Source organism: Notothenia rossii, assembly GCF_949606895.1.
Source record: "Notothenia rossii genome assembly, chromosome: 11".
NCBI lineage: Eukaryota > Metazoa > Chordata > Actinopteri > Perciformes > Nototheniidae > Notothenia > Notothenia rossii.
Window position 1 is genome coordinate 6,219,973 of NC_136910.1, and position 24,488 is coordinate 6,244,460.

Below are 24,488 nucleotides of genomic sequence, written 5' to 3' on the forward strand. Positions count from 1 at the left end.
CCACTCTTTTTCGGGATAATAAAAACCACTTTCTGCTTATCTTATCTTATATCTGCTCCCTGATCTCTCGGCGAATTGAAAGTACTTATTGCCTGAGATCGCATGCTATGGTTTTATTAAATGTGCCAAGTGCTAGGACTGGGGATGTCCCGATCACCTTTTTTTGCTCCCGATCCGATTCCGATCATTTGATTTTGACAATTTGCCGATACCGATTTTTCCCGATCCGATCTTTATGCAATGCATTAAGAGAAAAAAAGCATTCAAGTTGTCCCTTAAGGTTATTTTTTTATTTAAATTGGATATTCTATCCAACATGGATATAGCTTCTTTTTTTCACAGCAGCATTGGATCAATTCAGTTGTGCAGCATTGGATCAAAACAAAATAAAGCTTATCAGTACTCGTTAGCTTACTGCTACAATTAGACACTGCGCCCTGCCCACTCTGTTGCCAGATTTGAGAGAAATAAGCAGGTCTATGAAGACAAGCCCCAAAGAAGCAACACATACATGATGTTGTGTAATTTGAAACCAAAACTAAGGCCTCAGGATGACTTTAAGACTTGAACATGGTCATTTTTGTTTTGTAACATTGAATAAAAAAAAAAAAAAAAAATTTTAATTAAAAAAAAAAAAATCCGATCCCCGATTTTTCTGTCCCGATTCCGATCTTTTGAAAATCACGTGATCGGCTCCGATCCTCGATCACGTGATCGGATCGGGACATCTCTAGCTAGGACTGTCTTAGGGAAAAAAGCTTTTAGATGTGCAGCTCCACTAACATGGAACAGTCTGCAAAAAGAATGGAAAATTACCAAGCTGGTACCACTACATGTTTTTAAAGCTCAGTTGGATGCTCCACAGTCAGATGCTGGTGGTACCTGTACATGTGGATTGATATGTAAATTGTAATCCCTGTACATTTTGCTGTATGATGTCCTTTTGTTGTTCTGTTGTTTATGTTTTTATGTTTTCATGTGGAACCTACTTGCTGCAGGTCTCCCTTGAAAAAGAGATCATTGATCTTAATGGGATTTTACCTGGATAAATAAAGGTTTTGAATTGAATTGAATCTTGCTGAAACGAATCCTAATAATTGCATATCATCAGTGGATTCAAACAAGTACTCAAGTCACATTTCATTTTGCTTATATTCTGGCAATTCAGGTGATATTTGTGATCAATTTTAGAACCTGGTTATTGTTGAAACCTGTGTTGATTACCTCCATGTTTTCCTTCAGGTATCTGGTGAAGTTTCTAGCCAAACTGGCCCAGGACAGCGATGTGAACAAAATGTCTCCGAGCAACCTCGCCATCGTCCTGGGACCCAATATGATGTGGGCTAAGACTGAGGGGTGAGAAGGGGAACACTTCAGTTACTGTGTCAAACAAGGAACATGCATTCATCTCAAGAAGCCTGATTGTAGCACCTGTTGGTGGAGAGGCTGATCTGTTATTTGAGTCAAAGTCAACTTTATTGTCAATCTTTCAGTTTGTGTATACAGACAGAGAGATCGAAATACCGTTTCCCACAATCCAGAAGAATACAAAATATATAAAAATATGTATAATCAACAGACACATTTATACATATGCACACATTAAAGACGTGTGTGTGTGTGTGTGTGTGTGTGTGTGTGTGTGTGTGTGTGTGTGTGTGTGTGTGTGTGTGTGTGTGTGTGTGTGTGTGTGTGTGTGTGTGTGTGTGTGTGTGTGTGTGTGTGTGTGTGTGTGTGTGTGTGTGTGTGTGTGTGTGTGTGTGTGTGTGTGTGTGTGTGTGTGTGTGTGTGTGTGTGTGTGTGTGTGTGTGTGTGTGTGTGTGTGTGTGTGTGTGTGTGTGTGTGTGTGTGTGTGTGTAGGAGTCTGGCTGAGATGGCTGCAGCGACCTCTGTGCACGTGGTGGCCATCATCGAGCCGATCATCCAGCACGCTGACTGGTTCTTTCCTGAGGGTAGGTCCTGTTTTATCTTTGTAGGTAATCACAAACTATCTTACACCATGGAGTCACAATGTTTTTAAATTAGGGTTCACAGCTCACAAGGGTACATGCTCATTAGTAGATGGCACTTCAATCTCTTCTTGAAAGAGGCTCTGGACTGGCGGTTGTGGCGAAGTCAAAAAAATGATTTTGTTTTAAACAAGGAATCAAATATCACGGATGCTGATGACGATGACCTAAACTTTTATTTTCACGAACATTGTACGCTACAACGGTCAATAAGTCCTTGACAGCGGTCTGTAGGGATGGGTACCGAGAACCGGTACTAAGTCAATACCGGTACCTGATTTTGATACTGGAAGGTCACCAGTTCAAGTCCCGGCAAGACCAAGTGCTACCGAGGTGTCCCTGAGCAAGGCACCGTTCCCTACACTGCTCCCCGGGCGCCGATCAAAATGTCAGCACACTGCTCCTAACACTAGGATGGGTCAAATGCAGAGAAACAATTTCCCCACGGAGATTAATAAAGTATATAAAAATCAAAAAATATATATATTTCAGTAAGGTAGTTTGGCAATGAGTTCCATTCCTTTATACCAGGGGTGGGGAACCTCCGGCCCCCGGGTCGTATACGGCCCGCGAGACCATTTGGCACGGCCCTCGAGGTGATTTATAAACACACGCAAAAAAGAAAAAAATGAAAGAAATCTAGACCGCAAAAAAACGAAACAAGCGAGTGCCTGTTTTTCCTGGCCAAGGTCAGGGTCCTTGAACACAACACGGGCCTAACGTGTCATCACGTGGTAATTATGTCTCGTCTGACAGAGGTGTAGTGCTGACGGAGAGCACAAGAACACCGCTCCGGCACTTCCAAAAATGACAATAGCCTACCCATAAGGAGCCGTACACATGCCGCAGTTGTTGCGTGGCTGTGTCTTCAGTTGAAAGCCCAGTGGCGATCTGTTCATCTGTCATACTGATCATACAGTCAATAACTTAGTTGTTATTAGCATCTGGTTAGCTAGCTATGCTAACGAATATAAGAAGCTTTTTCTACAACCACTGAGGTAAAGGCACACCTTTATATGATCATTATAAAAAAAATAAGATAATAAAATAAACTGGTATAAAATACTATATGACAGTAAAATAAAGTTGTTATTAATAAACAAGAATACAGTTTGAAAGGGGAGTGATTTGTAAAATATCCATAAAGAAAAATAAAACGGCTTACAGTTCTGTTTCATATGGGTGTTGAGAGATGTATCCATAGATCTCCTCATGTTGCTCTCAAAGTGCACCAGATTGATGCTTTTAACTTCAACATTAAAAAAAAAAATCTTCCCGGGGGAGCATGCCCCCCGGACCCCCGTAGAGGAGGTTAGGTCCTCCCCCACTTAAATCATGTCCACATGGATAGGAAACTAAATAAATTTGCTCACATCTTGTGTCCATATCTTTCTGTTGTGGTGGTCATGCCACAACCGTGCACGTGCATGAATGCGCGAGTCATGGTAAGATATCTGGATTAAGACGTTGCTTTTTCTTTGCACAGCATGAAAGAAAGGCGAAATGAATGTGCAGTGATTTTAGTTTTTTTAAGCAGAGGTCAATAATTTGTACGGCCCTCGGAGGATGTTGAAAAAATTGAAATGGCCCTTGAGAGGGAAAAGGTTCCCCACCCCTGCTTTATACAGTAGCTCTATAAGTCACAGAAGATTTCTTAAGATTTGTTTTAGGTGCCCGTAGATGGCCTGATGTAGCTTGTCTATTCTTATGGTCATGCTCGTCTCTTGTGTAAACTATTTGATCATAAAAATACAGTGTTGTTTTGCTAAATTGGACATTTCTGAGAAATGAAGGCAATTAATAGGAACTTCCTGGTGAGAAAGGAAGAGTCAGCGGAAATCAAACTCCAGTAGGCTACGATTAGAATCACTGCTGCGTCTGCCCTGCTCCAAATGCTGCCGTTACAGGATGTGTATTTCGTAAATTGTGTAACTTTTTTAAAATACTTTTTTGTGCGTGCTTCTTACATTAAGCTGTCTTTGGCTCTTTTCTGCTGTAACAATGTAAATGTCCCCTCTGTGGGGCTAATAAAGTATTCTGATTCTGATTTGTATTCTCTGAGATAAGCATGCAGAGGGTGTTTGATACGTACACCTTAATTAAAGCAGATCATGAGCATCTGTCAAAATCCTGACCTCACTTCCTGTCCAGTTTTCATGTAGTTTTAACTTCCTCTGTTTTCCTACAGATGTGGAGTTCAATGTGTCCGGCATGTTTGCGATGCCCACGCCTGCATCCAACCACAACAACCACCTGGACTATGACTGTAGCACCATCGAGAGGAAGAGGCCGGGCAGCATGGTGGGACCAGAGAACGACTCGACACGCAAAGAAAAGTAATTCATCTGGAGTCTTCTTACCTCGAAACCTTCTCGCTTCCAAAGCCTACATTAATCTATTCCTCCGATTAATTGCTTTAGAAATGTTGCCATTAATCCAGGGGCTTTTTCTGATCCCTTCCTGTAGATTTTGGGGTAGATTTAATTGAATCCTTTTAATCCTTAACACTGTTTTTAAAATCTCTGGGGTTTTGGTGATTCTCTCCTCTTTTTGATCAAAGCTTTGGTGTTTTTTGTTTCTCCTTCACTGTCTCCCCCCCCTCGTGTAGCACTGCTAACAAGTACTCGGACCACACCCTGCGTAGAGGCAGTAACACCTTAGGTAGAAAGCAGCACACCTCACCTGCCTTCCAGCCCCCTTTACCCCCTGTGGAGGCCCCCCCCTCAGCCGAGCCCTCGCCCCCGGCTCCATCAGGGGGTCCGGGGCCCGACACCCAGCAGGGCCTCGCTCAGAGCCTGGCTGCCCTCGCCGCCGCGCAGCAGCTCCTAGCGCAGCACACGGAGGAGCTCAGGTAACATCGAAACACTGTGGAGAACGCATGCTGTTATTACTTTACTCCGGGGACAACAGCTGGAAATGATTTGCTAAATCTGCCCCATTTACTGTTTCTTGTGACAGTTGATCAATGGGGACTGTCCACGACACTATAAACAAACTAAACTTCAGTCAGTGGTGGAAGAAGAGCTCAGTTGTTCAACTTAAAGAGACCCCATTCTGCTTTTTGGGGTTTTCCAATTCCTCTAGTGTGTTATATAATGTATGTTTTAGTGTATGGTCTAAAGGGCTCAAATCCCCTCCCAATTGGGCTCCCTTGTTTACTTCTGTAACATATTGACATCACTTTGAAACACTCGAGCTTTTTTTGGCTAGCGCTCCAACACATTGTACGTGATAGGCTAAGGGGCGGGACATCTCTAAGCGGTTGACCAATCACAACAGAGACGGCCAGCTAATCAAGCAGAGCAGACTGGGCTCTGGTTTCAGACAGAGGGTGAAAAGAGGTGCTGCAGGACAGGCAGTATGAGAAAAATAAAGAGCTTTTTGAACATTAAAGCATGGAGACATGTCCCAGTAGAGCAGCGTTTCTCAAACTTTTTCACACCAAGGACCACTTAACCAATAAAAAAACACTTGCGGACCACCAAATATCTAAAAACACATCGTTTTTCTAGAACAGATTACAAATCGCCTGAAAATGGTACAAACAGGTGGCAACAGGTGTGACGAAGGTGTTGCGCTGGGCTATATCATGCAATCGAATGGAAAACTTAAGCTAACTCCATTGCGGAGATATTCCCTCGAGAGTGCGGAAAACTTAAATTTATTTATTTATTTCAAATGTGAAATGTTACCAATATACTCACTGACCACTAGAGGAGAGGACCACACTTTGAGAAGCATTGCAATAGAGGCACTAAATACACATTTGAACCTGAAAATGACCTTTTAAAATGAGCTCCAAGTGAGTGACTCTCACTGAGAGTATGTGTACAATTACTATCTCTTATTTCTACTTAAGTAACAGACCTGAGTACTTCTTCCACCTCTGATTATTAATGCATGTTTCACTGGTGCATTACAGACATGTCCTCCTCTCTGGGTCACTTTGGTTCAGCTTGTTGTTTCTCGTGCAAAAATCTTCACACTCCTCCAGCAGCTTCAGATATGCAGAAGTGTCTGAGTCCATCCCACAGACACAACAATGGCCGCTGTCATTCTGCTAACGGTCACTCCCAGGGCCTCTCCACATCCCATCCTTCTGCTTTCCCCCCAGATCACTGGAATCAGCAGGAACCTCACACTGACCGGCCCAAACTGCTTTGAAAAGCCTCGCATTTTACTGAAGGGTGTCTTTGATTTAGCTGCTGAAAGGACAAGCTTCATATCCAGACACTTAGCGCCATTCAGCTCAGCATTCTCCTGGTCCTTAGACTCTGATAGACTTAGATGACACACCCAGATTGGGATGTTTGTCTTAATAAAGCGTTGCAGAGATATATTTGAAGGCCGACCCGGATGTTAGCATGACAAAAGGCTCCCTCAACAAAAAGCAATTAGCTTTTTCCATTATGACATTTTTTATAGTTGCCGGTTTTGTTCAGCAGGATATTCTCCACATATTAACACCACTTTATGATTTTTGATGCGTTAACGCAGAGTAAAAAGGTAACGTTAGACTATAAATGATCTACATGGGGTCGCACTTGCTAAGCTAATGGCAGCTAATGTTTGTCGTGATGACATTTGAGTTTTTAAGACACATGGAAGCTTTGGACATTATTATTTACTGACTGATGGTATACTCTTTTCGGCTCGTGTTAACCACAGATCTTATTTCAGGCGTCTAACCAAAAACATGTTTAAAAAAAACGTTGACTTAGCTCTAACCCTCAGTGGGTGCTGGGGTATAACCCCTACCCAGAATGTCAGAAAGCTTTCAAGTTTAAAATACTTTCTATTATTTTTCTTCTTTAAAGCAACCCAAAGCTGCGTGACCACACCCCGGGCCCGACCCCCCCGCTCCAGAGGAACGGCTCCGGAGCGGGGCAGCTGGGCACTGTGACCCCCGGGGCTGGACCCCTGGGGCCCAGTCCACATCTGATGCGCAGAGGTAAGAGTCTGTGTGATTATCTGCTTCAAATTGGTATATTTCTATTTAGAACGTCACAAATCCAGGTTACAAGACGTTTAAAGCAACTGGAACTGAACTGAAGAGATTTGTTCTTTTTAAATTTATAACTACTGCTGTGATTAAAGCTGCCCCATTTACTGTTTTTTGTGACAGTTGATCAATGGGGACTGTCCACGACACTATTTTGATTGATTATGCAGCCCTACTATTAATATAAACTTTGATAATGCTAAGCTAACTGGCTAGCGGTCTGTAGCTTCATATTCACTGTTTAAAGATGCAGGGGGGGGGGGGGCGGGGGGGCTGCTGTTTGAAAGTGTATCTTTCCACCAATAATGACGATCTTCACCTTCACCTCTCAGGTACCAAGAAGCAGGCTCCGCCTCCCCCCAAGCCGCCGAACCCTCACCCCTTTCAGCCCTGTAACATGACAAACCACGCCCCCCCCTCCTCCCACTGCCTCAGCCCCTCCCCCAGACCCGTGTCCTACCTTTCCCCCTCCTCCCCCACCTCCCCCTCCTCACAGCCCTGTGCCACGCCCCGACGCCACTCCAGCAACCAGCCTCCCATCCAGGCGCCCAGCCACCCTCCCCCCGAGCCCCCGTCACCCGCCAGTCCTCAAACGCATCACGGGTGGGGGGGAGGAGACCCTCAGAGCACGGAGCCCTCGCCCCCAGGCAGCCCCACCCCTCCAGACACCCCTCCACCCTCCACCACTGCTGCTGCCCAGGAAGTAGCTCCTCCGTCCCCGTCTCCCTTCCAGTCGGGCTCCCTCCCCCGGCCCAGACCCGTCCCCAAACCCAGGAACCGGCCCAGCATCCCCCCCCCTCCACAGCCACCCCCCACCCTGACCGGAGACACCAACGGGATCTGTGCCACCGCCTACAAGATGATGGGTGAGTGTGTCTCGTGTGTAGAAACGTTTATATTAATAGAGAGGTGCAGTGATGAGTTTGTGTTCTGAAACTGAGTTAGCATCACTCCGGTTCCATTGAGAACAAGCCAATGGGAGAACAAGCCAATGGGAGAACAAGCCAATGGGAGAACAAGCCAATGGGGTCATTGGCTTTAGGAATATTGCAGAAGCTATGTTTGTGATGCTATATGACACTTATGACACCACTTTTATGATAGTTGAAGCGTACATGCAATTGCCAAAATTCCAAAGCTAACGTTAAGCTATGAAGGAACTACATCATGTTATCTTAACGTTAGCTTTTTCCTTTTGGCCATTGCATTTACGCTTCAACTATCATAAAAGTGGCGTCATAAGTGTCATGGAGCATCATGTGTTTTCCATGCTGTAGTTCCTTTACATCAGGGGAGTCAAACTCAATTTCATCGCGGGCTACATTAACATTATGGTTGCATTCAAAGGGCCGGTTGTAACTTTAAGACTATATAAAAATACATATATAAATATTTAATATATATAAAATAACGCATTATATTACATGATTGCCTCTGCATTGGATTATTTTCGGATAACTTCTTAATTAACTACGTCTGAAAGAAGAAGTCTAGGGCAAATAATTGCCTTTTCAGTGAGAATGTCACAAAATGATTTAAAAAGAAAAGCCAAAATCTGAAAAAAAAAAAAAAAAAAAAGGAATTGACATTTTGAAAAAAAAGTAACATTTTGAAAAAAAGTCAAATTCTGAGGAAAATTTGAGAAGCATTGTAGGACATGTAGTTTATGGGCAACGTGCTTCTGTAAATCATCATGTACCCGTATAATAAACATATTATATTCTTTGCAAGCCCTTGTGGGGCCACAGAAAATGAAGTCACGGGCCGGATTTGGCCCCCGGGCCTTGAGTTTGACACCCCTGCTTTACATGACTTCACGTCACCACCGCTAAGCTAAAGGCGGCTAACTTTTAGTGTGATGACCTCAAGTCGTCTCATTTATACACTTGTTTACATCCAACTCTTATTAGACACTTAAAGGCTTCAGAGATGCACAAGTGGGGGATTTACTGACATACTGTATTTGTTTTAACAGCCTTTATTTCATGCATCTAACCAAGAACTCGTTAAAAACACATTGACTTTGAGAAGAGGGAACCGAAAGTGGTAAAATGCTGACTCATCTCCAGGTTTTAGGACTCATTCCTGCACCCTTCTCCTGTCTGCTGAGTAATACTAATGTGCTCTCTTTCTAATAGTGTTGCATTGTAATACCTCCACAGGTTAAAGAGGCACCTGTTGAGGTTTGTTGTTAATTGAACTTTTCACCAATAGCACCATCACTTTTGGTTTGCCCCTAAAATCACACCCATCATCTTCATTTTGTGCAGCTGCTGCTTCATCCAGATATATCATGAACCTACGTGTAGCCCTGATGCTCGACTGTCACAGTGTATGAATATGTAGGAAGGAACCCACTGTCAACAGATTGTCCAAATAAGGTCACTTAGCCCCCAAAACATGAGCAAATATGGGTGTCTCTGTCTCCCACAGTGGGTTAATCTATTACAGAAGTTCATATTAAATGTAAAAAAGCAACATCTCAGTTAATAATAAAATGCGACTTTATGCACCATGACACGTCTTCCATCAGGGCTAACCTTCATCATCAGTCACTCTTCATCAGTCACACAGTGGGGTTTGAAACAGCATTGAATGCAAGTTTCACAACTGAATTTACAAACTGTCACAATGTATCTCCTGATTTTTTTATGTTGTGAACCTTTTTTGTTTTTTGTCATCAGAGGTGTTGTGACAATTATATATATTTTTTTAAACCAGTGTCCGTGTATCGCGCATGTTTGACTCTAACATGCATGTTTCTTGTCTTGCTGAAGATAATGCACACATTCAGAACCAGCTTTTATCTAACACAACACATTCAAAACTTGAGCATTTTTCTCAAACTAAGTATTAAAATGTGACCTGTGGACTTGAGCACAGCTTGTTCTGCACTTCTGATCGAACAGCTAATGAATTCCAACCTGGTTTCTTTACATTTCCCATTTAATATCCACTCTGCACAGCTGTTGCCCTGCTTCTCTCTGTGTGTGGCCCCACAGCGCCCCCTGCTGCTCACTGTACGACTGCCCGCTGCTCTCTAAGCTTTGGAAAGTATGACCCAGCTGCAGTGAGAGGCAACACTTAGTGATTACGCTCATTGTTCCTGTGATGCAGCTTATGCCTGCATGCAACACAGACAGATGAACCACTACTTACTAACACAACCAGTTACTAAAATAAGCTTTTTCTATTTGACTTTTTCTATATATATTTTAATGATTGTAAAGCTTCCGTGTTCCTTTCTTTCACAAAGTCTTGTTCAGTGCAGCTCAACTTCTGCATCACTTTTGAGCTTTTTTTGCGCATTAAGCATATATTTTGGTTCAAGTTAGGGTGTTATTATTTTTCAATTTGGAAGTTCAAACTTTTGTGCTACTTAGTTTTGTTGGTCTTATGGGTCAAATTCATCCAATTTTCCTAGTTTCCTGTTACAGTAAGTTAATTGAAGTCGCTGAATGAAAAGAAAAGTGTTTCATTTAAATTAACAATGGCATTGTTTAGATATAAATAATGTAATCTAGAAAATAAATACATATTCAATATTGATAATGGGGACTGAATTTGGAAAAGAGATTTAACTCAGTGGAAAATAATATAAATAAATATGTTTTTGTCCTCGGAGTAACTTTTTTAAGTTCACAAGGATAACAAAACAAAGTTTGATGTTATTGTTTTTTTATTTACTTTCTTATATTGACTTATCCCCCCCCCCCTCAGACCCGACGATGTCTTTCCGAGGCCTGAGTCGAGCGTTGGTCCCTGAGATCGCTGTAGAGCAGCCGCCCCCCCCCTGCCTGCCAACCAGAGACTGTGAGCTGGACACTGAGAGCACCGTCCTGTAAAGAGAGGAGGAGACCACACACACACACACACACACACACACACACACACACACACACACACACACACACACACACACACACACACACACACACACACACACACACACACACACACACACACACACACACACACACACACACACACACACACACACACACACACACACACACACACACACACACACACACCTCATTTAATCTGCTCGTCCCATATCTGGAACCCAAGGACTTCAATGTGACGCAACACTTCTGGAAACCATGACGGGGGTCCGGCTCTCGTAAATAACGGCTTTAAAACCAGTTTCACCAAACTGAAATGGGAATCCAATGTATTTGAAGAACTAAACTTCATTTCCTTGTCACAAGCATATTTCATTTAGCAAATCTAGGGGCTCAGGGCTGCAACTATCTTTTATCTTTGATTAGTCTGCTGGTTATTTTCCCAACGTATAGATTATTCTTGTCTAGTCTGAAAATAGTAAAAAATGTCCAAGGTCTAAATGTCTTTATTTGACAGTCCAGAACCCACAGTTAAAGGAAAATCCATATTTAAGAGGCTAAAAATAAAATGTTCTGCTATTTATGTTAGTAGTTGGATCTGAAAGACATTCAATAGATATTTACTTTAACAATTTAATAATCCATAAATCATTTTTAAAGCTAAAAATAACAAAAAACAAGCTACTAGAATATGTAAACTAAGGTTTTTAGGAGGGCATTTCAACTTTTTGGGGAAATCTTATAGATCAAATAATTAATTAAGAGACTAACCAGCAGGTTAAAAAACATGTGCAGCCCTTATCATGGGGGATATCATCGTATTAGACCACTCCACCAGACCTCCAGCCACACTACCACCACCACCTTCTTCTTCTTCTCTGTTTTTAAATACTTAATTTGGAGTCACAGAATATTTAAATTACATTTTGCTCAGTTCAGTTCAATCTAAGATATATCTAGTGATAAAAAAGAAAAGAAAAGAAACTCCAAAACAAACCCCTTCTTCTTCAGGTGTCCCAGAGTTGCCGTTATTTACCCAGAGTCCTCGTGACCTCCATCATGGTAGCAGCCGGTGGGGAGCGTTGTGTCACTGAAGCCCCCCCCGCCCGCTGCCCACGCCCGGCTGTCTCTACTCCGCAGACAATCACCCAGCAGAGGACAAAAAAAGGACTTCTGACTCACTGCTAACACGTCAGAAAACGAGTAAAGAGCGTGGGCACCGACCGCGGGGGGAACGCCAACACATGGACTCGTTTTGGACCTTGGTGTGAGGTTGTGTATGTTTTTTTTAAGTTGAAAAAAGGCCTTAGATCAATGAATGAATTAAAGAAGAGGTATTTCTACAGCACAGGGGGATATCAACTAAAAGAAAAGGTCAGCAGGTGACGGAGAAACCAAAAACTGGTAAAGTGTGACTGCGGGTTTCCAGTCGTCTCAAACACTTGATTTTTGAATGGCATCCCCTCCCTCCTGTATTTATTCACCGATTCAACACACATTCCCTGTGGCTTGACGTAATTAATGCAGTCTTTAAATGTAAATCATGCCTTAAGGGTTCCTCCCAGAACCAACATATATATATATATATACATATATATTTACTGTATCGGCTCCTAGTACTACAGTATTTTCCAAGAAGCTGTCTTGGCATCAGTTTGTTTCAGGGACGTGAGGAAGGTGACCCTCTGCAATAGAAGTCTTGTATTGTTATTTAAATGTGTTTTTTGGTTGATTTCTTTGGGTTTTTATAAGGAGAAGTAGCAACCACCGGCCCAGCCTGAACAGTCAGTATTTGTTTTTGCCTTTTTCTGTTTATTTTCCATCGATCCTGTGTGTGTTTTGAGCAGGCTGTGTGTGAGTGAATGTAGTGAAAGGTGTTTCCAGCCTGAACAGAAAGACGCACAAACAGCTGATGTTGCACCCGAGCGCAGGCAAGTGGTTTATGAGTGAACGGTTTAGAGGTCTTTTCCCCCTGTCTTTCCCACTGAGCTGAGAGCACGCAGCGCTGTGATCTCTCAGTCGTGAAGTGGTGTCAGATTTCGCCAGGTCAAAAAAAAAATGCTTTATGAAAAAAAAACGTATCTCTGTGTAAGCTTTTGCTCTTCGGCCTCAGATGTTCTGACCCAATACGGTACCAATGAAGAACGTCTTGGATGCTGCACCTTCCCGGAAAATGTTTTTTTTTTTTCAGAGAAACTCGAACGTTATAATCCCCCCCCTCCCCCCCCTCTCTTCTCTCTGCTGCCTTATCCTGAAGACGAACAAACGCCATTAAACTAAAAAGTGACAATGCTGCATTTTAAAGCGCCATTGTTTTGTATGTATGCCATCTGGAGAGCTGAAATATGGAATAAAAACATGTAATATGAACGCTCCCCATCGAGGGGTTCAAGAGTTTGTTTTTCATGTGGTGGGGGGGGGGGCTGTGTGTCGAGCACAATATTACAATATACATAAACTTTACAAATATCAAAAAACCTTTTAAGGAGTTAATTCTACTGTGGGTGTTATATAAAAATATATAAAAAACATGTCTATGAAGTGTTTTGCTCTAAATACCAAACATATCACCCATTCTAGCCATGCCTCATATCCCTCTATTTCACTTCCTGTTTCAAAAGTGATGATTTTGGGGTATAAAGCTTTAAAAAAAAAAAAAAAAAAAAAAAAAAAGGGGGCGGAGCTCATGCGGGACCCGGCAGCTACTGTCTAAACTAAATACTGCCGTGATGAAACACCTTATCATGGATTATCAAGGATTATCTCTGAAACAGTATGGAGCTCAAAGGCTTTCTCTCTTGCCGGTTATACCACAAGGTGAGTTCCTTTTTACTTCCTGCTTCTTCACACACATGCTCTCCAGTACAGGTTAGCTCTGAGTGTTAGCGATGCTAATGTAAACACTGACCATGTTACGTCCAAAACAGTCGGGCATTGTTTCTGATAGCAACTTTCTGATTGGGCCGTGGGTCCACATTTCTGATATTACGTCATGTCGGACGCAAATCTGGATCAGCTCCGTTGTTCCCCCATTTTTAGAGATTTGGGTACGGAGGAAAAGAGAGGGTTTTATTTTCTGATGCTGCGTGAGTTCCCTGACACACCGGGGACACATGTATAAAGGACATCAGAAAGTGCATTTTGCATGATAGGTCCCCTTTAACATACCTACATATTTCAAATCTATATATGGTTAATATTATTTGTATACAAAAACTACTCAGTCGAAACTAGAGCAACTTTCCAAGGAATCAAATGAAAGGATAATAAAAGGCAGTCTGTAGACAAACAATAAAGTAGACAGAACTGTATTTATTTTAAACTTAAATATCCAGGGAGGGGGGGGGGATGCTACCAGCCGCACATCTTCACATATCGACTGCACCAACATGCAATCCATTTGGACAACAAACACTGAGACTGCAGCCGCAGCTGGGGTCGCATTTTACAAGATCAGTCAGCTCGGCATATTGGGACCACAGAGGTTCAGAAGTAAATAATAACAGAGCCAGAGGGGAGTCATATTTAGAGTTAAAGCATAGGATTATAATTTGAAAAAAGTATTTATATATTCTTGGAATAAGTGAATATTATTAATACATTCATGAGGAAAAAACTTGAATATTGTGATTTTTTTTAATTAAAATGTGAGCCTTTGATTTTGGGGTATTTCAGATTTCTTTGCCAATTTATTACTTTTTATTTACAGATTAATAATATAAAAAATGTAATTATAAAAGATGAATTAATTACTCTTTCCTAATAGTTTAATCTCAAATAATGTACATGTTTTTTCACCTAAATTGACCTCTTTATTCACAAAATATATCCATGTTTTTTTCACATAAAATACACTTTATGTATTTACAACTTTAGTCTTTGGATATTTCTTTCAGATATTACTCACCTCTCCTGGCTCTGTCATTCATTTAATTTAAAACTACAAATGTCCCTAAGACGTCGTTGTATGAGCCTGACTAAAGCAGTGCATAAAGAATAAATAACAAGAATGTCCCGATGACACACATACGGTAAAAAATGAAATGATGAGCAGTGCATAGCAAAAACTGTAAATGTACAATCTCAACAATATTTCATCGACATAAATACAACACACTGTACTGTAGAGGAGTCACCATGACGACCAGGAAGCAGGAAGGAACCATTTACAGGAGGACGTTTAGATTTTCCTCCACATGCGTTTCATTCATCAGACGCTGTGTTTCCCGCACTGCCTGAAGCACTCAGCCCTCTCATGTAAACCCAGAGACCCACGCTTTGCCAAACAGAGGATTTGTGAGCCAGGTTTCTCCACACGCTGATGTGTTCAGTGTCGCCTCTCTGTGAAAGGTGGTCTGAGGATGTTTCAGGAATAAATATAAGTTATTTCATTCAACTTGAAGTCCTTCGCAAGCAGAAAAGTCGCAATGTAAATGAGTAGCTGCGTTTTTAAAGGGGCTCTTTAATGTATTTTCTCTTTCCTGTAGTGTGTTATCAAAGTGTTGGTGCATGTAAATGGTCTCAGAAGGCTAAAATCCCAAAGTTACCTCCAGGGGGGGTTTTGAACAATTTCATTTGTTTCATCCAACTAATGCCCTTAACGAAAAGTTTTTAGAATTAATGTGAAAACCTGAAAAAAGTAGGGCATTCAGATGTTTATATTAAAAAACGTCTGGGCGTGGTTTTGCTTCCATAGAGATTATTAACTGAACCAGTGGGTGGATGAATTTGACTTAATCTCCCTATATATTTGTATTGTATTACAATTCCTATGATAGATGCCCTTTAAACTCACAGTATGATAGCATGATACTGTAATGTAACTCTAAATCAGTAATGGTGATACATAATGCTGGAATACAACATTGATTTTTACCATTAGTAATGAACTCGTGCTGTGTGTGAGGCAGTGAACGCACCGCTGTATGAACTCTGGCTCTGCACACGCTACCTAAACTACACCTGCTTCTAGTTTCATCCGTCTACATCTACGCTTACTCTCTGATAGAAAATATAAACTTTTATATAGTCAGGTATTAAACATCGCTAGTAACCTAAATATCGAGATGCACCGGAGCTAATAGAGGGTTTAATTATTTGACTACCTGCTTTAAAAAGTAAATAGAGTAAAGACTAGTGTGCGGTGACTTCCTGTTCACACCCGAAATAACACATGCACACAGGTCGCTCATTATCTGTGATTTTCTACAGTTAGATTCCGTTTGCTATAGATGACGCGCTCTCTGTTCCCGTCGCTGTGAGTGTCTCTGTGTGTGATCTTGGCACTTTGGTTGTTGGAGAGCAGAGTGAAAATGAAGCCGACATCTGACCATAATCCTCTATTTCTTTCTTTTCTTCTACCAGACCAGAGGGGAGGACAGTCTGGGGCTTCTGGGGTTTTCTGGAGTCTTGGTCTCACTGAGAGCTCTCTGCAAAAGAAAAAAAAAGAAAAATCTCATGTGATTTATTTCACTTTCCCCGTGTTATTCTCAGACTTGGAGCAGATGTATTCCACAGACGGCAGCACTTTGCAGAGTAATGACTCGGTAGCTGCAGGCGGCTGTCAGCTGGAGCCCTAATTGTTCTGGAGGTTTTGATTATGCATTTATCACAATATGAACGGCTCACCTGCAGGAATAAGCCACATTATTTCTATCTGCTTCTATCGACACAGCTGAGGAAAACAGCAAGCAAAGCTTAATTATATAGCGTAGTTTATTCCAGGTGGAAGCACAATGGGCTGCAGCAACCAACACTACATATATATATATTGTAAAGATACATAAGACACAAGTAAACAATATTAAAACAGATTCAATTGAAATAATTCAAACCTCATTTTGAACTATATTTGACCAGAATCAGGAGATGCTGTTACAATGTAAGCCGCAAATGCTCATAAGCAGTGGTGTAGTGGGCGTTGGACGCGGGGGTACGCCGTACCCCCACTTATTTGAAGCATGATTTTTTTTTTGAATAGTCTAATAAATATAAATTCATTACCATGTGTTATCAGTTGCAAGTGTGTATTTGTTGTACAGTAATAATGACGAAAACATAAGCAGATTTCACAGTAATTATAATAAAAACGTAGCTCAGGCTTTTATGCAACTTGCAAGCGTGTGTGTGTGTGTGTGTGTGTGTGTGTGTGTGTGTGTGTGTGTGTGTGTGTGTGTGTGTGTGTGTGTGTGTGTGTGTGTGTGTGTGTGTGTGTGTGTGTGTGTGTGTGTGTGTGTGTGTGTGTGTGTGTGTGTGTGTGTGTGTGTGTGTGTGTGTGTGTGTGTGTGTGTGTGTGGGGGGTGACGGCATCATGTTAGTTGCGCTGAGAGGCGACACAGAGGTCACACACAGTGTACCACCCCCCCCCGTTGACAGTTCACGAGTGCGTCCATAGTGTCTCCCCACCACCTCCCGTCCACCCAGTAAAATAATCCCCACTACACCACTGCTCATAAGTGTTCTGTTTCTGATGTTAGTTGGTGATTTTCTAATAATTATGTAAAGAAAATATGTGTTTTATCTGAGATACGACTCAAAATAAGATTTTTTGACTTAACAAGATGATGCATTGTCTAACAACAAGACCTGATATCTCACTGCAGTGTATTTCTGACGTTAGTTCTTATATCAGGTGTAGAGACATATTCTGACTAGATACTAGAAAAATATACTTGGCAAGGAGTCGAGTTTTTGTGGTGAGCTTACCTCAAACTTGCCGATGAACTCTGCGAAGATGGCGAAGAAGGACTCGGTGTTGGCGGACTTGCTGTCCTCTCCGAAGAACGAGGCCACTTTGGAAAACTCCTCCATGGCTAGGGTCTGCAGGGACTCCAGAGACTGGATCGCAGGGTGGCTGTTCTCCAGGAAGCTCTGTGGGAACAACAAGGTCACACATTCAAGATTCATGACACTCATTATTACACATCAAAGTCAGCTAACTTGTCATGAGGAATTGTCAGCCAGTAAAACTTTCAAATGTCCTCTTGCGGCTCTGAATGACCTTTCTAAAGTTTGAGAAACAACACTGATTTCTTCTCAGATCTGCAGTCCAATAAATGATAACAGACAGCCTGCGTTACCATCTGATTTGTTCGAGATTTAATAAAGCTTGAGACAGCTAGCTTAGCATAACGACAAGACATGTTATATCTTGTATGATTAATTTGTGACAGTTAAATGACAAATTATATTTTTTACGGGGTTTGTGTAGTAGACTAAAGTTGTTATTACACACAAATTAAACAAACAAGATATGAAGTGTGCTAATAGTTACTTTTCCTTGATTCCGGACAAAGCCAGGCTAGCTATTTAGCCACGTTTCGAGTCCTAATGCTAAGCTAAGCTAAACTGTTATCTATACAGAGAGAGGGGGATTGAACATTTCATCTTATTGGCAAATAAGTACATTTCCCAAAATATCAAAATGATCCTTTAATTACGTAAACTGTCAGTAATCAGTAGCTTCCATGAACATATATTTGTAATGCTTAGATGTCTGATGATCATATATTTAAAGTTTTTGGCGTACGCTCATGACGGAGGCGAAGTGGTCCTCGGAGGTGGGCGGGATCTTCAGACACGCCTTCCTGATGTCCAGGATGGTGGAGTGAAGGTCAGTCAGCTCTGCAGTGATGGCCTTCTGGTTCACTGAAGGCATATTCACATATATGGAGGTTAGTTACAAAAATAGTTTAAAGGGGCCCTGTTATCCTTTTTTTCAAGTTTTCCCTTTCATGTAGTGCTTTGCTTAGGTTTTTGTGAGTGTAAATCAACTCCATTGGACTCCTTTGTTTACAACCAAACTGCAGTGACATCACTATGTAACACTTACGCTTCTATTGGCTAGCGCTTCAACACATGTACGTGATAGGCTAAGGGGCGGGACATCACTTAGAGGTTGACCAATCACAACAGAGCCAGCCAGCTAACCAATCAGAGTAGACTTGGCTCTGGTTTCAGACAGAGGGTGAAAAGAGGTGCTGCAGCACAGGCAGTATGAGACAAATAAAGAGCTTTTTGAACATTAAAGCATGGAGACATGTCCCAGTAGAGACACTACATACTGATATGAACTTGAACATTTGCATTATATGTCCTCTTTAAGCAACTGTACATTGTTTAAATATTGTAAAACAGGTGCAGGGAACTGGCAATTAAGTCTTGGAATAACGAGAATCAACTTGCATTAGATGCTTATAAAGTGTTAAAATGACTGCATTCAGCTACTAAGTGATATTCCTGAGGCTGAAACATCATCGTACCCTTGGCGGCCAGAGGCACCGTTGTGAGGTCTCTGGAGAAGTTGAGCAGCTCGGGGAAGTGTTGGCACAGAGACTTGGCCAGAATGTGGAGGAAGGTGGATTTCCCATCTACTGTTTTGGTTGTGCTAAGCTGGAATAAATGAGGAAAGAATGAATGCTAAAAGCTCCAAGTGAAGTCTATTGTGGTTTTAGCGTAGGAGTTTTTCCCCTACCTCAGTGAGGAAGTTGATCTTAAAGCTGGTCGTCCGGTGGCTCTTGGGCTGCCCATTGTTCAGGTAATTCCCCATTGCAAGTACAAACTGTGGAAAGAAGAAACACTTAATGATTGCTTTTAAGATAAATAATAAGCTAAACTTTCCTCTCCTTTCTCTGGGTGTTTACCTCCAGGATTTTGGCGAGCTTCTTGCTGCTCTTCAGCTCCACTGAAGCCTTGTAGATGTAATCGTACGCAACCTTCATCTCCTCCGTCCTCTCCTGCAGGGTGGTCTTGAAGTGGAGGCTCCGCAGACGGGTTTTATACTCGGGAACCGTCAGCATCTGAAGAACACATTTGGCTTAGTTCACTTTCTTTTTCTAACTTTAGTTGAGTGTTTTTCATGCAGAAACTGAGAAAAAAGACGAAAAAGTTTGATCTAAAATACGTTCTCTTCTGTGTTCATGACTTAAGGACATGAATATAAATATCTTTCTTGGTTTCTTAAAAATAAAAAATAAAAATATGTTAAGAGTAAAAAAAAATGTTGTCAGGTAAAAAAAAAAAGTTTCTGAGGTACACAGGATCTTTTCTTGTAATTGAACAGGCAATTTGTGAGAAAAAAAGTTGAAAACATCACACAAATTGCAACAGAAAATCTGACAACATTTCAAGAAGTCTCCATTCTAACAGAAGTGCCTCCATTGGACTCCTTTGTTCAAGTCATATTGGCTAGCGCTCCAACACATTGTACGTGATAGGCTAAGGGGCGGACTTCTCTAAGAGGTTGACCAATCACAACAGAGCCGGTCAGCTAACCAATCAGAGCAGACTGGGCTCTGGTTTCAGACAGAGGGTGAAAAGAGGTGCTGCAGCACAGGGAGTGTGAGAAAAACAAAGAGCTTTTTGAACATTAAAGCATGTGGACATGTCCCAGTAGAGACACTACATACTGATATGAACCTGAAAATGAGCAGAATAGGGCCCCTTTAAAATGTGTTTATTTAGGCATTGTTAATCTCTGCAAACATAAGAGATCCTTGAGCAAACAGTAATTTAAGAGCAGCTAATTACAAGGCTCCTTAGGCTCCATTTACACGGAGACGAAACGGAGAACAGAACGGAGAACGAACCAAATTTGATATCAAAAAAGTCTTCCGTCCACACGGTATCGGCTCAATAAACATGTCGGTCCACACGAGACCGCTCGACCCGCTGGAGACGCCGGGCCTGTAAATGGCTGTACTTCCGCCACAAAATACACCAAAAGCAGCGAAGAAGACCCCCGAACATGGATGCCATGGTTGCCCTTCTGTTTATTCTCCGCAGTGGATTTAGCAACATGTAGTTCATGTAGTTCTCCATGTTGCTGATTGTTGTGGTAGAGGAGCTGTAGATTTTGCACTAACATCTGTTCTCTTTTTCTCCCTCCCTGAGGCGAGCGTGTGCTCCTGCTGTAAAAGGCAGGTGCACCGCCCTCACTGCCACTAACTCTGAGCCTGGCTCCCGAGCAGGACGTTCTCCCCGGTAGTCCACCAGCAGATGAAAAACACCCACCTCTCCGCCTCTTCCAAGGGACGAGGGAACCGTGCTGGGTGCACTGTCCTGCGAGATACCGGGACCTGGCTCGAAACACTCGGAACACTGTTGTTGTTGTTCGAAACACATCAGCAGTGACGCGGGGTGAGCAGGAGAGGCGGGGTTATGGTGTATAGGGCGTACACACGGAGCCGTTTGGCCCCCCAGAGCGTTCCGTCCGCAGATCTATCCACCTTGGGACCCGTTATCGTTTGAGGGCTCCGTTTCCGCGGCTCAGTTTCCGCGGTTCCGTTTCCGCGGTTCCGTTACGGCCTCGTGTGGACGAACAGTCCATACGATAGAGAACTGTAGCGAAAACAACCCGTTCCGTCTCCGTGTAAACGTGGCCTTAGGCTCTATCAGCGTCCATTAAATATAAAAAGAGGTAATCAAACTCAAAACAAGGACCCTTTTCTGAGATGCTGAAGGAAAATGATCAGCAATCAAATGATATAGGAAATTGTGACGGATGTGACTAAAGTGAAAAATAAAGAGCTTTTTGAACATTGAAGTAATTTTTTCTCATGGTTTTCTTTAGTTTGATTGTTAGAGTTATTTGTACCTGGAAGATGAACTGGTCTGGCTCGCTGAGTTTGGCGGGGTCCTGCTCGAACTGCTCGTACTGCTTGACCTCCTCTTCGTTGGGGGCGTACAGCAGCAGCTGCTTGATGTGAGCGGGCTCCAGACGCTCCGTGGTCATGTTCATCAGAACCTCACGCAGCTCAGAGGTGGAGAGCTTCAGGTGGGCGATGAGGATGGCTGCAGTGAGGAGGAGGAGGAGGAGGAGGAGGAGGAGGAGATGAGAAGAGAGGAGGAGGAGATGAAGATTAAGGTCTGTTTTTACACATCACAAAGATGAGAGCTGTGTTCCTGACTGAGACAGAACCATTAATCCCACTCTGATGGTGTTTCATTTCTCTCTCTCTTATTCATTGTGTACGGGTGCACGTAATGTCAGCAGGAACAGCCTTGTTACTTTGGAAAGTGAATCCATTACTCATTGTATTAATGAATATATAACAGGGTCACATTTCATTATTTTAAATGTATTTCATTTGTAATTGACTTTAACAATATATATTTTCCTTTTTAATAAACATAAGGTAGGGAAAAATCCTAAAATGTAATTATATCAGTATTTTAAAGTTACTTACTTAATTGTAATGTTTCTTACTTACAAACATATTTTTTTCATAATTTTTCACATTTAAAAAAACATGGGTCTAACTATAGCCTGTCTATATAATGGGTCTTACATACAATGCCTTAAAGTTCACCTATCATGCCAAATCCACTTCTTCATGTCTCTTCTACATCAACATGTGTCCCCTCTTCTTCATGTCTCTTCTACATCAACATGTGTCCCCTCTTCTCCATGTCTCTTCTACATCAACATGTGTCCCCTCTTCTTCATGTCTCTTCTACATCAACATGTGTCCCCTCTTCTCCATGTCTCTTCTACATCAACATGTGTCCCCTCTTTTTCATGTCTCTTCTACATCAACATGTGTCCCCTCTTCTCCATGTCTCTTCTATATCAACATGTGTCCCCTCTTCTTCATGTCTCTTCTACATCAACATGTGTCCCCTCTTCTTCATGTCTCTTCTACATCAACATGTGTCCCCTCTTCTCCATGTCTCTTCTACATCAACATGTGTCCCCTCTTCTCCATGTCTCTTCTACATCAACATGTGTCCCCTCTTCCTCATGTCTCTTCTACATCAACATGTGTCCCCTCTTCTTCATGTCTCTTCTACATCAACATGTGTCCCCTCTTCTTCATGTCTCTTCTACATCAACATGTGTCCCCTCTTCCTCATGTCTCTTCTACATCAACATGTGTCCCCTCTTCTTCATGTCTCTTCTACATCAACATGTGTCCCCTCTTCCTCATGTCTCTTCTACATCAACATGTGTCCCCTCTTCTTCATGTTTCTTCTACATCAACAGGTTTCTCCTCTTCTCCATGTCTCTTCTACATCAACATGTGTCCCCTCTTCCTCATGTCTCTTCTACATCAACATGTGTCCCCTCTTCTTCATGTCTCTTCTACATCAACATGTGTCCCCTCTTCTTCCTGTCTCTTCTACATCAACATGTGTCCCCTCTTCTTCATGTCTCTTCTACATCAACATGTGTCCCCTCTTCTTCATGTCTCTTCTACATCAACATGTGTCCCCTCTTCCTCATGTCTCTTCTACATCAACATGTGTCCCCTCTTCTTCATGTCTCCTCTACATTAACATGTGTCCCCTCTTCTTCATGTCTCTTCTACATCAACATGTGTCCCCTCTTCCTCATGTCTCTTCTACATCAACATGTGTCCCCTCTTCTTCATGTCTCCTCTACATTAACATGTGTCCCCTCTTCTCCATGTCTCTTCTACATCAACATGTGTCCCCTCTTCTTCATGTCTCTTCTACATCACCATGTGTCCCCTCTTCTTCATGTCTCTTCTACATCAACATGTGTCCCCTCTTCTTCATGTCTCCTCTACATCAACATGTGTCCCCTCTTCTTCATGTCTCTTCTACATTAACATGTGTCCCCTCTGTGTAAAGAGACTCTGAAAGTTTCAGGAACAAAGATTCTCTCTCTTTTTGATCCATTTATATAAAAACTTGTCTGAAAATGAGCTGATCAGATTTTGGCCACTTTATGATGTCATAATGTTTTTTGGCTTGTGTAACCATTAGCCAATCAGCAACCAAGGTAACCCCCCCCCCCCCCCCTTATCACCTGAATGTCCCCCTAGAGCACAATTGAGTTCTTTGTAACCAAATCTCTCTCAGAGGGGTGTGGGGAGGGGCTCCTTATTTTCATCTAAAGTAACAGACACAGAATCAGCTCTTTGGAAACAGGGCTGAAACAGAGGGGATTATGGGTAATGCTGCAATGATCTGTTTGGTGTTTGGAGCCAAACACTTCAGAGACATGTTTTGTATATATCTGAGACCTGTAATATATTGATGAAAAACTGTATGATAGGGGACCTTTGAATGTGTTGCTCTGTCATCAAAACAGTGTCTACGTTGGTTATATCCTCAGATTATGAGACATGACTCCAGTTTTCATACCGATACATTCATGTATAGTTCACAGCTATTTTTTTAATGTCATGTTACTTATTATTTAATTTCTGTTAATATTGTGTATAATGTATAATCTTACCACCTTTAAAAAAAAAAAAAAAGTTTTCTTTAGGCTAAGATGCTGCAATCCGTCTTAAATAACCCTGTTAATTCTCTCATAATTTAGTTATTTAAGCACAATTTTGTTAATTGTGAATTGTTATCTGGTTTTAAAACAGTGCACTCATACTTAGAATGTATCTTTTGGCTCTTATTTTGAAATATATATATTTCTTAATGAACCTTGATGAATCCATGAGAAGAATTTGTGAGTGCTGGTCATGTGATTGCAGTCACTTGAAGTAGGTGTGATGGGGAGCCTCCCAGAATGCATTGGGGCCATAGATATGACAATCAGGGTTATTTGATCTATTCCCGTGTTGTTACTGAATGTTATTTTGTTTCACATTGTGCTCCACAGTGTTTTCACACCTCTACCACAGTTTAACCCTTAAATATTACCTGTTG

General features: G+C 41.9%; 2 protein-coding genes across 13 annotated transcripts in view; one reads left to right on the plus strand and one right to left on the minus strand.

Moving 5' to 3' along the window:
* arhgap17a (Rho GTPase activating protein 17a) overlaps positions 1-13,226 on the plus strand; it is a 47,755-nt gene extending 34,529 nt beyond the window's left edge. Inside the window, exons 14-21 of one of the 3 annotated variants that reach the window (XM_079657565.1) lie at positions 1,243-1,356; positions 1,861-1,952; positions 4,198-4,345; positions 4,618-4,860; positions 6,827-6,960; positions 7,344-7,877; positions 9,174-9,194; positions 10,732-10,952. In XM_079657565.1, the coding sequence (XP_079513691.1) occupies positions 1,243-1,356; positions 1,861-1,952; positions 4,198-4,345; positions 4,618-4,860; positions 6,827-6,960; positions 7,344-7,877; positions 9,174-9,178 (1,270 nt within the window). In that variant the 3' untranslated portion in view covers positions 9,179-9,194; positions 10,732-10,952. Of the gene's footprint in view, positions 1-1,242; positions 1,357-1,860; positions 1,953-4,197; positions 4,346-4,617; positions 4,861-6,826; positions 6,961-7,343; positions 7,878-9,173; positions 9,195-10,731 lie in introns of all 3 variants that reach the window. The other 2 variants (XM_079657564.1, XM_079657566.1) reach the window with 2 other exon arrangements.
* Positions 13,227-14,711: 1,485 nt separating this feature from the next.
* grid2ipb (glutamate receptor, ionotropic, delta 2 (Grid2) interacting protein, b) overlaps positions 14,712-24,488 on the minus strand; it is a gene marked incomplete at its 5' end in the record, with an annotated part of 62,234 nt that continues 52,457 nt past the window's right edge. For all 10 annotated transcript variants that reach the window (XM_079657015.1, XM_079657011.1, XM_079657014.1 and 7 more), the window contains 7 exons: positions 14,712-16,285; positions 17,562-17,726; positions 18,385-18,503; positions 19,118-19,247; positions 19,330-19,416; positions 19,499-19,654; positions 21,451-21,647. In XM_079657015.1, the coding sequence (XP_079513141.1) occupies positions 16,214-16,285; positions 17,562-17,726; positions 18,385-18,503; positions 19,118-19,247; positions 19,330-19,416; positions 19,499-19,654; positions 21,451-21,647 (926 nt within the window). In that variant the 3' untranslated portion in view covers positions 14,712-16,213. The remainder of the gene's footprint in view (positions 16,286-17,561; positions 17,727-18,384; positions 18,504-19,117; positions 19,248-19,329; positions 19,417-19,498; positions 19,655-21,450; positions 21,648-24,488) is intronic.